The sequence below is a fragment of the Balaenoptera physalus genome (genome assembly GCF_965194825.1).
Source record: "Balaenoptera physalus genome assembly, chromosome: 14".
NCBI lineage: Eukaryota > Metazoa > Chordata > Mammalia > Artiodactyla > Balaenopteridae > Balaenoptera > Balaenoptera physalus.
This window is the reverse complement of record NC_138893.1, coordinates 9,796,888-9,811,279: the sequence shown is the minus strand read 5'-3', so window position 1 is coordinate 9,811,279 and position 14,392 is coordinate 9,796,888. Positions and strand designations below refer to the sequence as shown.

Genomic DNA, 14,392 nt, shown 5'->3' with positions numbered 1-14,392 from the left:
GACTTATAGACATAGGAGTGGGAATTTGAAGAAGCTATTCGAACCTGTGTTGTTTGTATGTAAAATGTCTAGAATGTTAGACAATAGTTTGCTTAGCTATAGATTTCTTTTTGAAATAAGTTTATGGAAACTGTATTCCTAAAGGATTTTGTATAGAGGAGAAACATTCACTTTTTTGTATATTCTTGTTGCTGATGGGAAAAGGGGATGGGTTCCCAAATCTTTAGGTCTTGACTTTGTTATCTTTCTGCACAACTTACACTATTTGGGAAGTTTTATTTTTTAACCTTCAAAAATATTTAAAGGACTGGGGACTTCCCTGGTGGCGCAGTGGTTAAGAATCCACCTGCCAATGCAGGGGACGTGGATTTGATCCCTGGTCTGGGAAGATCCCACATGCCGAGGAGCAACTAAGCCCATGCACCACAACTACTGAGCCTGTGCTCTAGAGCCCGTGAGCCACAACTACTGAGCCCGAGTGCCGCAACTAGTGAAGCCCATGCGCCTAGAGCCCGTGCTCTGCAGACAGAAGCCACTGCAATAAGAAGCCTGTGCACTGCAACGAAGAGTAGCCCCTGCTTGCAGCAACTAGAGAAAGCCCGTGCACAGCAATGAAGACCCAATGCAGCCAAAAATAAATACATAAATAAATGTATAAAAAAAAATTTAAAGGACTAAGATAACCATACAGTAACAGGATAAAAAAGGAAATCATGCTTACTTTTTAAAATAAACTAAAAATGAAAATCAAAGAAATTATAAACCCAACCAAATACTGAGAGCAAGAACACAACAGCAGCTTTTAAACCATTGTTCTTTTGAATTTGTGTTATTGCTACTGCCTTTAAACTACCGTTGGTTATTTTGAAATGGTCTAGAGTGGACTATTGTTAGACTTCAGAACCAATGCTGCAGTCTTACTACGGATGGTGTTCTGCTTCTATCCTCAGGCTGCTTTGCCACCTGTCACAGTGAACTACCCAACAAATGCTGCTGTGGAACCGCGTACCACTCACAACGACAGCACACAACAACGCCATCAGCACAACTCAGAGCCTGGGTAGGTGTGTCTAGATGACAGAACCTAAGTTACAAGGGAGGCTGATAAAATAAGTACTGGGCATTTTCAACTTCTATAGAGGAAGGGGTCTCTGCCTCAAAACCCAAATTGAACAATGAGAAATTCCCCAAACACAGGAGGGGAGTTCAGATTCTTAGGGTTCAAAAAGACTAATAGGTTTTCACTGCAATACTTAATACATTCCAATGATAAAGGGTACACACAGAGTGCTGAGAAGAATAGGAATGGGGCTTCCCTGGTGGCGCAGTGGTTAGGAATCCGCCTGCCAATGCAGGGGGCACGGGTTCGTGCCCCGGTCCGGGAAAATCCCACATGCTGCGGAGCAGCTGGGCCCGTGAGCCACAACTACTGAGCCTGCGCGTCTGAAGCCTGTGCTCTGCAACAGGAGAGGCCGCAACAGTGATAGGCCCGCGCACCGCGATGAAGAGTGGCCCCCGCTCGCCGCAACTGGAGAAAGCCCTTGCACAGAAACGAAGACCCAACACAGCCAAAAATAAATAAATTAATTAATTAAAAAAAAAAAAAGAATAGAAATGGGTTTCCAAAAGAGTCGCAAGAGTCGCACCTGTAGAGAGCTATGTAAAAATCTTTAGTACCAATGGAATCTGAAATTATAACCATACCTTGTAATAACGGAAATAGTCTCGTTCTTGCAGCTTTTTTATTTTGGGGAAGATTTTGAAGGTGTTGAAGTTATCGATGCTATCAACATCACACAAGCAGTCATCCAGGACACCGGTGACCTAGGGGGAAACATGTATATAATTGAAAAGATGTAAACTACTGATGTTTCAATCTTAACAAATCTGTACTATTACATAAAAAGACAAATTATGCATTCAACTTAGCTAGTATTTGCTGATTAAGATATATAACATTTAAAGCAGTCACTTTTTTACAATGGTCAATTAAACAAAAAGCAATACAAGGATTAGATATACCCATTCTGAAGAACTAAACATTCTTGTTCAGCGATCAAAAAGAAAGCTATTGAATGCTTTCTCCCTTGACGAAACATATATAAAATCCAAATAGTCATTGGAATGCTAAGGCAACTTCTTCCAAGATTAACCTAGAAATCACAGGCTGTAATAATATTGCTGTAGTAACTCTGTCTTTCTTTTAGACTGCCATTTATGGAACACTTACATGACAGGCATGATGCTAAGACCACTACATATGTTAACTCATTTATTCTTTAAATACCCTAAGAAATGGTATCATTATCCTCATTTTACATGTAAGGAAATTAAGGCTTAGCAAGGTTAAAATAATTTTTCCAAAGTAGACATGAGACTTCAGTCGCAAGTCTACTGCACTTTAAAATCTATACTTTTATCCACTACTCAAAGTATACATTAATCGAAGAAGAGAAATTGATATTTACAAAGTGAGTTCAGAGTCTAAAAATTCCATAAAACATTCTTCAGCTAAATTTAAAACTGGGACTCATTAACATGCACAACTTGGATGAATCTTTATGGAATTAAGCTGAGCGAAAAAGCGCCAATCCCAAAAGGTTACATACCATATGATTTCATTCATATAACATTTTTTTAATAACTTTATTTTATTTTATTTATTTTATTTTTGGCTGCGTTGTGTCTTCGTTGCCACGCACGGGTTTCCTCTAGTTGCGGTGAGTGGGGGCTACTCTTCGTTGCGGTGCGCAGGCTCCTCATTGCAGTGGCTTCTCTTGTCGCAGAGCATGGGCTCTAGGCACGCGGGCTCAGTAGTTGTGGCTCGCAGGCTCTAGAGCACAGGCTCAGTAGTTGTGGCGCACGGGCTTAGTTGCTCCGTGGCATGTGGATCTTCCCAGACCAGGGCTCGAATCGATGTCCCCTGCATTGGCAGGAAGATTCTTAACCACTGAGCCATCAGGGAAGCCTGATACAACATTTTTGAAGTGACAAAAGTTTAGAAATGGAGAACAGCTCACTGGTTGCCAGCGCTTAGGGACTGGAGTAGGGGATGGGAGCTTGATGGGGGGAGTAGGGTAGGAAGGAGGTAGGTGTGGTTATAAAAGGGCAACAGAAGGGATCCTTGCAGTGATGAAATTTTTCAGTATCTTGACTGGTGGTGGACACACAAACCTATACATGTGAAAAAAGAGTACAGAACTAATCCATAGGGACACAAATGAAACAAGTAAAACAGATACACATGACTGTATCAATGTCAATGTCCTATTTATAATATTATACTATATGTTTACAAAATGTTACCGTTGGAAAAAACTAGATAAAGGGTAAATGACATTTTTATGTATTATTTCTCACAACTGCATGGAACCTACAATTACCGCAATTAAAAATAAAATTTAAAAACAAAAATGGGACTCAGCCTGTTAAAGGTTATTCATGTGATCCACAGGAGGAATATATGCAAAGAATGATCAAAAAATGGAAACTTCCCAGTTGCTTCTGTCTCACGCTTTTTCCCTAGGAGTATAAATGTGTCGCCAAACTCCTTACAACATAAAGAGTTAGAGCTATATTATCCTGAGATAAAGAAAAGGAATCATTATCAAGAATTGTGGCTCTGAAGTTCTATTATGCTTTGCTATCCCACTTACTAAGATTCTGTCACTAACTCCACCAAATTTCATTCCATTGCTCTGAGCTTACTGCTTACAAAACTTCAAATTCTAGGCCCCTAAATAATAAAAGGGGGGAAAAGAGGAAACAAAATACACACCAAAAATCTTTCTAGGCTTTAAAAATATTTTACCCACTGACTGCTCATTCTTACAAATTCTTCTTAAATTGTTAACTTTTAGTTAGTAAACCACAGTATTTTTAAATATGTTAATTGCGTAGGGGTTGGAGGAAGGCATACAAAATTACCGTGAACTTATTTCAAACTCTTAAAGGCTACTACTAAGACAAACACTGTATATAACCAAATTTTTAAAAATAGAAATTAGAAAAGAAGAAGAAATAAAAGGCACCCAAGTTGGAGAGGAAGAAGTAAAACTTCCACTATTTGTAGATGATATGATATAATACACAGAAAATCCTAAAGAATTTTAGACTAAACACTGTTAGAACTAATAAACAAGTTCCAGGATACAAAATCAATACACAAAAATCATGTGTAGTGCTTCCATACACTAATAACAAACTATCAGAAAGAGAAATTAAGAAACAATTCATTCACCATTGCAACAAAAAGAATAAAATAACACCTAGGAAAAAATTTAAGAGGTGAAAGTCCTAGAAACTATAATATATTGATGAAAAATATTAAAGACGACACAATAAATGGAAGGCTATTCCATACTCATGGATTAGAAGAATATTGTTAAAATGTCCATAGTACTCTAAGCAGTATAAAGGTTCAATACAATCCCTATCAAAATTCCAGCAGCATTTTTCACAGAAATAGAACAAACAGTCCTAAAAATTTGTGTGGAGTCATAGAAGACCCAGAACAGCCAAAGCAATCTTGAGAAAAAACAAAGCTGGAGGCATCATATGCCCCAATTTCAAACTATATTACAAACCTAGAAAAACAAAAACACACAAATCAACAAAACAGAATAAAAGCCCAGAAAGAAACCCATAAATATATGGTCAATTAATTTATGACAACGGAGCCAATAATACACAGTGGGGAAAGGATAGTCTCTTCAATAAACAGTGTTGGGAAAACCAGACATACAGCCACATGTGCAAGAATGAAAAGTGGACCATTATCTTACAGCATACACAAAAATTAACTCAAGTGGATCAAAGACTTGAACGTAAGACCTGATACCATAAAACTCCTAGAAGAAAACACAAGTGTTAAGCTCCTTGAAATCAGTCTTAGTGATGATTTTTTGGATTTGACACCAAAAGCAAAGGCAACAAAAGTAAAAACAAACTAGTGGGACTACATCAAACGAAAAAGCTTCTGCACAGCAAAGCAAAACCACTAACAAAATGAAAAGACAACCTATGGAATGGAAGAAAATATTTGCAAATCATATGCAGTAAGGGGTTAATATCCAAAATATATAAAGAACTCACACAACTCAACAGCAAAAAATAATCTGATTAAAATATGAGCAGAGAATCTGAACAGACCTTTTTCCAAAGAAGACATATGGATGGCCAACAGGTACACGAAAAGGTGCTCAATATCACCAATCATCAGGGAAATGAAAATCAAAACCACCATGAGATATCACGTCACACCTGTCAGCATGGCTATTATTAAAAAAGACAAGAAGTAACAAGTGTTGGCGAGGATGTGGAGAAAAGAAAACCCTTGGGCACTGTTGGTGGGAATGTAAATTGGTGCAGCCACTGTGGAGAACAGTATGGAGGGCCCAGAAAAAAATTAAAAATAGAACTACCACATGATCCAGCAATTTCACTTCTTGGTATTTAACTGAAGAAAACAAATATACTAACCTGAAAAGATATATGTAGCTCCACGTTCACTGCAGCATTATTTACAATAACCAAGTACTGAAGCGACCCAAGTATTCATTGATGGATGAATAAAGAAAATGTGGTATATATATATACAATATATCCAGTCATGAAAAAGAATAAAATCTGGCCATTTGCAACATGGATGGAAGTTGAGGACATAATGCTTACTGAACTAAGTGAGAGAAAGATAAATACCATACAGTCTCACTTACATGTGGAGTCTAAACAAAACACAACAACAAAAAACAAAAAGAAATCTAAGCGCATGCATACAGAGAACAGATTAGTGCTGTCAGAGGTGCTGGGGTAGGAGGTTCAGTGAAATGTGGGAAGGGGGTTAAAAAGTATAAGCTTTCAGCTATAAAGTCATGGGGATGTAATGTACAGCATGGTGACTACAGTTAATAAGACTGTATTATATATTTGAAACTTCCTAAGAAAGTAAATCTTAAAAGTTTTCATCACAAGAAAAAAATTTCTAATAATGTATGGTGATGGATGTTAGCTAGACTTATTCTGGTGATCATTTCACAATATTTAGAGATACCAAATCATTATGTTGTACATCTAACATTGATACAATATTATATGTCAATCATATCTAAATAAAATTTATAAATAAATAGAAATGGAATACCACCAGTATCTTTGAAGTCCCTTTTTAATTATATCCATCTCCCTCCTCTTAGAGGTAAAAATTTTACTTTTGTTTATTTCTTTTCTTTATAATTTCATCACATATGAAGTATCCCTAAACAATGTACTTAGGTTATCCTTTCCTGTTTTTGAACTTTAACATGAACGTAATCTAATGTGTGAATTCTTCCGTGATGTGCTTCTTTTGCTAACATTTTACTTTGGCATTTATCCAAAATGATGAATTTTATAGTAGCTCATTTATTTTCACTGCTGTAAATGTTACATTATCTGAAAATATCACAATTTATTTGTTCTATTGTTGATCTATTATATACAGTAAGCAGAAAGGGCCCCCCAAAGATGTCCATGCTCTAATTTCTGAAACCTGTGACTATGTTAAAAGGGACTCAGCAGATGTGATTAAGTTAAGGAATTTAAGATGGTGCGATTACACTGGATTATTCAGGTGGAACCAATACAAAGTTCTTTATAAGAGGGAGACAGGAATGTCAGAGGAAGACTAGAAGATTCTACACTGCTGGCTTTGAAGATGGAGGAAGAGGCCACAAGCCAAGGAACACAGCAGCTTCTAGAAGCTTGGAAAAGGCAAGGAACAGTTCTCCCCTAGAGAAAGGGAGAAAGAATGCAGCCTTGTTCACACCTTTAACACACCTTTAAGACCAATTTTCAGACTTCTGGCCATAGAACCATAAGATAATAACTTTGTGTTATCTTAAGCCACCAAGTTTGTAGATTTGTTACAGCAGCAATAGGAAACTAATACAATCCATATTTAGGTTATTTCCAGAATCAGCTAAAGAACAATGTATACAAACATTTTTGTACATATCTCCTGATATATGTATGTGTGTAAGACTTCCTCCAGGTTACATGCTTAGGAGTAGAATTACTAGAAGTACATGTTCAGTTTTACTAGGGAATGACAGGCTTATTTCCAAAACAGTTGTACCAGTTTACAACCCTACCAACAGCAGATGGGAGTTACTGTTGAATCATACCCTCACCAATATTTTATATTAATCTGTGCTTTCATCTTTGCCAATCTAGTAAGCATGAAAGGGTCTCTGATTTTTTTTTTTTGCACTAATGAGGTACAAAGTTCTAATGTTTTATAAAACATTTGTATTTCTTCTTGTGTAAAATGTCTGTTTGTATCTTTTGTCCATTTTTCTATTGGGTTGTCTTTTTTATATTGACATGCAGTAAAAATACTGCTTTTTCCCTATTCTATTTTAACCTTCTGGAACTCCAGTCATCATATTAGACCTTCTTACTCTATTATTCACGTCTCTTAAGCTCTCTTAAACATCTACCATCCTGTTATCTTTCTGGGCTTCATTATGAAAAACTTATTTGCACTTCTCTTCCATTCATTTATTCATTTATCCAACATATTTATTGAGAGCCTAACATAAGCCCTGCACTGTTCTAATTACTGGGAATGTAATATTAGAAGAAAGAGAATTCTCATAGAAGAGAAAAAAAAAGGAATGACCAAAGTATAGAGTCTGTCAGATAGTAATAAAGTGATACGGAGGAAAACCAGAGAATTGAGACAGGTGTTACAGAATCGGGGCTGCTAAATTTTTAAAGAGGGATAATTATAGAAGGTCCAACTGAAATTTCAGCAAAACTTAAAGAGGGGAAGGAGCAAACCATACTTTTTTGGGGGGGGTGAGGGGGGGCAGGAGAGGAAGAAGCATTCCAGGCATTGGGAATACTAAATACAAAGGCCCTGAGGCAGTAAGCTTGCCCAACGGCTCAGAGAAACAATACGGAAGACTACGTAGTAGGTAAAAGGAGAATTAAAGGACCTTTATTAAGATTTTGGCTTTTCTGAGTCTGGTGTTTTCTCACACCAACCAATTCTCCACCTCTCCAACATTAACTGCGTGCCCAATTCAATTCTGATACCACACGGAATTAGAGCAGACCCCAAAGAGTAAGGGTGTAGACACACAGGACTGCCCCAACTTAAGATGCCAGCCCCAAGCCACCTGTACTGGCTGACTGGTTATAGAGAGGGGTTCCCACAACTTCCTTCTCAGGTTTGATAATTTGCTAGAATGGCCTAGAGAACTCAGGAAAAGACTTTACTTACTTTTACTGGTTTACCGCAAAGGGTACAACTCAGAAACAGCCAAACGGAAGAGATGCACAGGGCAAGAGAGAACAGCCAAACGGAAGAGATACTGATTGGGGTATGGGTGGAGGGGGCAACGTGCAGAAGTTCCGTGCCTCTGCGCTACCCTCCCAGCAAGCCTATGCGTTCATCAACCTGGGGGCTCATCGAATCTCACTGTTCTAAGAGTTCTTACAGAGCTCCATCTACAGCACCCCTCACCCGAACCTGGAGGTCAGTGGGTAGGGCCGAAAGTTCCAATCCTCTAAGCACTTGGCCTTTCTGCACCAGGCTCATCCTGAAGCTCTCTAGGGGTTCCCACCTAAGTCACCTCATTAGCATAAACTCAGCTACGACTGAAAGGGGCACCCCTATTTCTCAGGAAATTCCAAGGCCTTTAGGAGCTTCGTGCCAGGAAGAGGGGACAAAGAGCAAGCATGTTTCTGTATCACACCACACTGAGTGAGGCAGGAAGCCACTGGAAGAGTTTCAAGCAGAGGTTAAAAGGAACACAAGAGTACACGGCGAGGATGAAGGGTTTCTCTTTTGTATTGTACGGTCAGGGAAGGCGACAATTTAGGTAAGTGGACATGGCAGACAAGGTGACACTGCAGCAGAAACCTAAGAAAGTGAGCGAGTGAACCACACGAATACATGAGAAGAGTGTTAGCTAGGCAGAGGAAACTGCTAGTCCAAGACTCTCAATGCAAGAACACATTTGCCGTGTTTGAGGAACAGCAGGGACGTCAGCTTGGCTGCAGCATAGGTTTCAGGGGGAGTAGACTGCGGGAAGAACAGATTTGAGAGGGAAAAGAAATCAGGAATTTGGTTCCTGATACATCAAGTTTGTGATACCTATTAATTATCCAAGTGGAGAGGCTGAAAAAGTACTTGGATGTATGGATCTAGAGCCGAGAATCCTAGTCTGGAGATTCTGAGAGTCAGTTATATAGATGGTATTTAAAACCAAGAGATTAAATGAGATGACAAAGGTGGACAGATGAAAGAGTACAAGATTTGAACCCTGAGGTTCAACCGATTAGCGGTCAGGGACAGAGGAGGGACAAGCAAAGGATTCTAAGAAAGACTGGCCTGCAGAAAGACAGGAAAGAAATCAGAAAAGTATACTATCCTGGAAACCAAAAAAAGAAAAATAAAAAACCAAAAAACGTATTTCAAGGACAGTGAGAGATGAGCTGTGAAAAAAATCTGCCGATAGTTTTTAAATCTTAGCTTTCCCAAAACTACTGGCTTTAGCAGCAAAGAAGACATTAGTGACCTTGACAAGAGCAGTTTTGGAGAAGTGGTAGAGCCAAAAGTCAGGCTGGAATGGGCTGAATGATCGGAATAGGAAAGATAAAGATAACTCTTTTGAGGAGTTTTTCTATAGAGGGGAATTTTTCTATAGAAAAATTGAGCAGAGTCAGAAGAGATGGGTGGGTCAAGAGAGAAATTTAAAATAGTAGAATTAACAGCATGTTTTACGATGACAGTAACTGTCCATTAGAGAAGGAAAAATCAATGATCCAGGAGAGAAAGGGAAGATTTGCTCGAGCCATGTCCTTGAATTGGAAAGAAGGAATGGGACTAAAATAAAAGTAGAGGGATTGACCTTTGATAAGAGCACAAAGGGTTCATCCATGGTAATCTACAGGAAGTCAAAATATGTGTGTCAGAGACTAGTAGGTGGACAGATGTAGATTCTTCTGATTACTCCAAGTTTTTTAGTGAAGTATGAAGCTAAAAGTGAGGGTGGAAAAGGAGGTGTTGGAGGGTAAAGTAGAAAGAAAAGGACATAAAATGGTTGTCTGATGCAATAATCATTGTTTTCTGCTGGGTATAATCAGCTATTTAATCCATCCATTGATTTAATTTCATTTCTAGAACTTCTACTTCATTATGTTTTAATCTTTTGGGTAATTCTTTAAAATTTCTTGTTCCTTTTCATACTTTCAAGTCTTTTTATTTAAACACATTAAACACAGTGATTTTAAATTATGTCTGATATTTTCAAAATCTAAGGTCATTACAGGTCTATTTCTATAATCTATATTTCTAATATCTCATTCATGGTGCCTTTGTGTGTTTTGTGATTTTTGACTATTAGCTTATTCTTCCTGACACTTTATCTTCAAGAATTCTTTAGGGCCTGGGTTGAAAATAAATCCATCCAGAGGGAATGGATATTTGCTTTTACCAGTAAACTGGGAGCGTACCAACCTGAGGCTGCTACAAATTAAATTTCCCACTTAAAGCTTTTCCCAGCACAGGTGGCATGAATTTGCCCTGTAGAAGGGCTGGCTCATGGTTACAAATTTTTCAAGGCAGTTTTTTTTTCCCCTTCCCCTAGCAAGTTTCTTCACTTTCCCCTTACTTGTGGTGGGTTTCACTTCTCATTTACCCTTGTTATTGAAGATGTAGCTCTGTGGATCCCAAGCTTTATGGTGGGGCCTCCTTTTATTTCCCTCTCTTTGGGCAGACAGGCTTTATTTGTTCACTCCACTCCATGTAGTTGTTAAAGCAGAAGCTCAAGGTGTTCAGAGTTTGGGGGAGGTCCTCAGGGTAATGGGACTGAAGCAGCACTGTTTGAGTCTCAAGGTTCTGGCTTTCCATCTTGGGGGGCGGGGCGGCTTTATGTATTCCTTGATTTCCTGCCACCTCAGAAATGCATTTTAAAAAATTTAAAAATATATCTGACTGAAGTTATTTCTTTACAGGAAGATTAACTTGTTATATCACTTGTATGCACTATGTTTTTAGTTCCTATGTTTTGCCGTACTACAGAGCACATTTACATTTCATTTATAAAACATGGAGTATGTGATGTACAAATGCCTATCATTTCATGTGCTTAAAAATAATTTTATGCTTTTAATGTAAGGAGATAACATTCAATATATTCATCTCCTTAACTAACTTCTTGTGACTAGAAGTACTTTTCAAAAAAATCTAATTCTTCCCTTTATTCTTCACCGTTTTCTTCCAATTTAGTGTATGAAAGAAGAGAAAGAACTGGCTTGGTTCCATCTTTTTATTTTCCTGGGTCTCCCCCTGCTCTATTTCTATACCGCAAAGAAGCAAGCTCACTGAAATGCACTGTATAAACCAGAAAGAAGCCTACTGGGGCTCCAGTCTAATCTTGTTCACTTACTTAACAAGTGTGATATTTATCATGTAAGCTCTCTGAACGTCAGCTACCTCAATCGGCCCACAGATACGTCAAATAAAATGAGATAATGTATTTTTAAACATGTTACAGATTAAAGTACTATCTAAAATATGATCCAACACTATATTAGAAAGTACCACTGGAAACAAAAACCATATATATTCATTTTTGAGGACTGCTTGGTACAATGCTACCTTGAATATGCACAAATCTTTAACTATTGAACTATATATATTCACTTGGACATAATGAAATTTAAATTACATATATTCACTTGGATATAATAAAATTTAAAGTACACATGGAATTATAAAGCATTAATACACATAATTAGTGATAGGAACCTAAAACGAAGCTTCTACATTGGTGATAAAGTATACAATTAATATATGCTATATAAAGAGAAAATGAGAAAAATCAAAAATTAAAAAAATAGCTAAATGTAAATTCTACTCAAAAAGAAACGGCCCACTAATAACTAGAAAATAATTTTGCCAAAGACAATTCGGAAAATATACTTTTCCTAAGTCTGGTAGGTATGCCCAGATTGCCACTATCTATTTCAGTGTTTCCAAATGGGGTTAAAAAATAGTTACAAGGGTAACTGCATTAGTTACTTGCAAGGCTGGTTTAAAATGCTGATTCCTGGTTCACATCCAGATCCCTTAAGTCAGAACATCTGGTAACGGACCCAGAGAATCTGCATTTTTAATATCCCCCCCTCCCCACCCAAACCAAAAGTCTGCCCCTTTTATTTTTATCAAATCATTCATTTAAAAAATATTCAGGGACTTCCCTGGCGGTCCAGTGGTTAAGGCCTCACCTTCCAGTGCAGGGCGTGCGGGTTCAATCCCTGGTCGGGGAGCTAAGATCCCACATGCCTCGCAGCCAAAAAACCAAAACATAAAACAGAAGCACCATTGTAAGAAATTCAATAAAGACTTAAAAAATGGTCCACATCCAAAAAAAAAAAAAAATCTTTAAAAAAAACTTCAAACAGGGACAGAAACTGAATATTCGGGCATTCCGGGATTCAAAACACCATAACGTTATGAAAAACAGTGTCTGAATAAAAAGTGAGAAAAACATGTTTACACGGTTACCCTCAGTTATCTTCAATTTTACTTAAAAATCAGCATTAATTGCTTCAATCGACGTCTCCCCTCATTATCGGGCCACCTGAGACACCTTTTTGTGTTTTTTTGCTTTTAGTAGTTTTGCCACTTTGGAGCAGGTGCAGGCAAGAGAGCACCTGGCAGCAGTCTATTCAAATTCTCCTGTATGAAAAAGAAGCAAACACCTTTCTTAAGGCAAAAGGCTCTGGGAAGCTAACCCTCTGATTTCCAGCATACTGAGAACCCTTCCGTAAGATACGCCTCACAAAGACGACCCCCAAACCCTAATTTACCAGCCAGCACCTCACTGCTGATGGAGCCACAAGGTCAGACACAGACCCCCGGTCTCGTACTTGGGCTCACCTGGCGATGCCACTTAGGAGACAGAGTACAAGCTGGGTAAAAATACGGCGATCCTGAGCGAGGGAAGATGCGAGGGGCTCTCTAGCCCGAAAGTCGAGGAAGTTAAGTCTCGTCCCCCTCGCGATCCACACGGCTGTTGCAGGGCCGCGGGGTCTGTCACCTCCTCTCCATCTGCCCGCCGCCCCCCTGAGCTCGCCGCGGGGAGGGCTTCCCCATTTCTCTGCGTGCTCTCTTCCCATAACAGCCGCGGAGGTTTTCATTCCCGTCCCATCTCCCGCCACACTCTCAGCCGCTTAAACATCAGAAAGATAGAAACGAAAACACCTCCGGGGACCGTCACCATCTTCCTCTTTCTCCTGCCATGACCCCAGGAGTGTCGCCATCCCCGCACGCCGCGAGCGGCTCGCAGGCGTTTCCTGGGCTCAACGATCACGGTTTCAACCCCCCTCCCCGCCCCCCACCCCCATCTTTTCCGCTCGCCAGAAACCACGCTGGGCTCCGGCCGCGGCCCTCCCGCGCCTCAGCCGCGGCCCGGTCGCCGCCGCTGCCGCCGCCGGCTTTTGGCCGGGGATCCCCGCGCCGGCATCACTCGGGCTCACCTGGGCCTCGACGACGCTCGGGAGGAAGCTCAGGGTGACCAGCAGCTGCACCGCGGCCGCCGCCCCCTGCCCTGCGCCGGCCCGCCGGACCCCCCGGCTCATGCTGACCTCTCCCCTCGCAGCTGCCGGCCGGGCCCCTCGGGGCCGGAGAACGGCGGGCGGCCCGGGCGACGACCCAAGCGGACGACTCCCGGCGGCCAAGGGACTCCAGGGTCCAGGGTCTGCACGCCCGTCCGGAGGCTGGGGACGCTCTGCCTGGCGCCCAGCAGCTGTGAGCGAGGCTGGCGAGCCGAGTGCCCCAGACTTCATCCCCCAGGCGGCCCCGCCCCCGGCCTCCCCTGCGCCCGGCCACGCCCCCTCCGACCGCGAGGCCTTGTGGGAGTTGTGGTCCCACGCGTCCGGGAGGGCGCCTCAGGCCGGAAGGCGGGGCCGGCGGCAGGGGAACCCGGGAACTACAGTTGCGGAGACCGCTCCGCCTCCCCGGGGCCTCGGGCTCCAAGGCGGCCAATGACGGGGGACCACGCGGGCCTCCAAAACAAGAGGCGGTGCGGGCCGGTGGGATGGAGCGCCCTACCCCGCAGCCGGCCGCAGGCCGCGCCCCTTCCCTTGGCAGTTGCTCCTGAAAACGGGGCGAAGGGGCCCCTCCCTGTGTCATCGCTCGTTGACACCGCGCGGCCGCGAGGCTCCAGGATTCGCCCAGGATCTACGCAAATGAGAAACACCTGCTCTTCGACTTTCAGTGTCGGGCGTTTTCTTTCTCTCACCCCCTTTTCTGTAGCCTCACATCTACCGCGGGTGCCTGGATGAGCCACCTGCGACTTGTGGAGATGGTTTCGGCTCCTCCTTCATCTTACACGCC

The 14,392-nt window shown here is 41.2% G+C and overlaps 1 protein-coding gene across 7 annotated transcripts in view; it reads right to left on the bottom strand.

Moving 5' to 3' along the window:
- Positions 1–13,871, bottom strand: part of ERO1B (endoplasmic reticulum oxidoreductase 1 beta) — an 84,325-nt gene extending 70,454 nt beyond the window's left edge. For 2 of the 7 annotated variants that reach the window (XR_014252978.1, XR_014252979.1), the window contains exons 1-2: positions 13,534–13,868; positions 1,705–1,824 (exon numbers count right to left, since the gene is read on the bottom strand). Coding sequence is in view for 5 of the 7 variants with exons in the window: in XM_082423124.1 (XP_082279250.1) it covers positions 1,705–1,824; positions 13,534–13,842 (429 nt within the window). In the remaining 2 variants the exon portion in view is untranslated. Of the gene's footprint in view, positions 1–1,704; positions 1,825–13,533 lie in introns of all 7 variants that reach the window. The other 5 variants (XM_082423124.1, XM_082423120.1, XM_082423121.1 and 2 more) reach the window with 3 other exon arrangements.
- Positions 13,872–14,392: the final 521 nt, after the last annotated feature.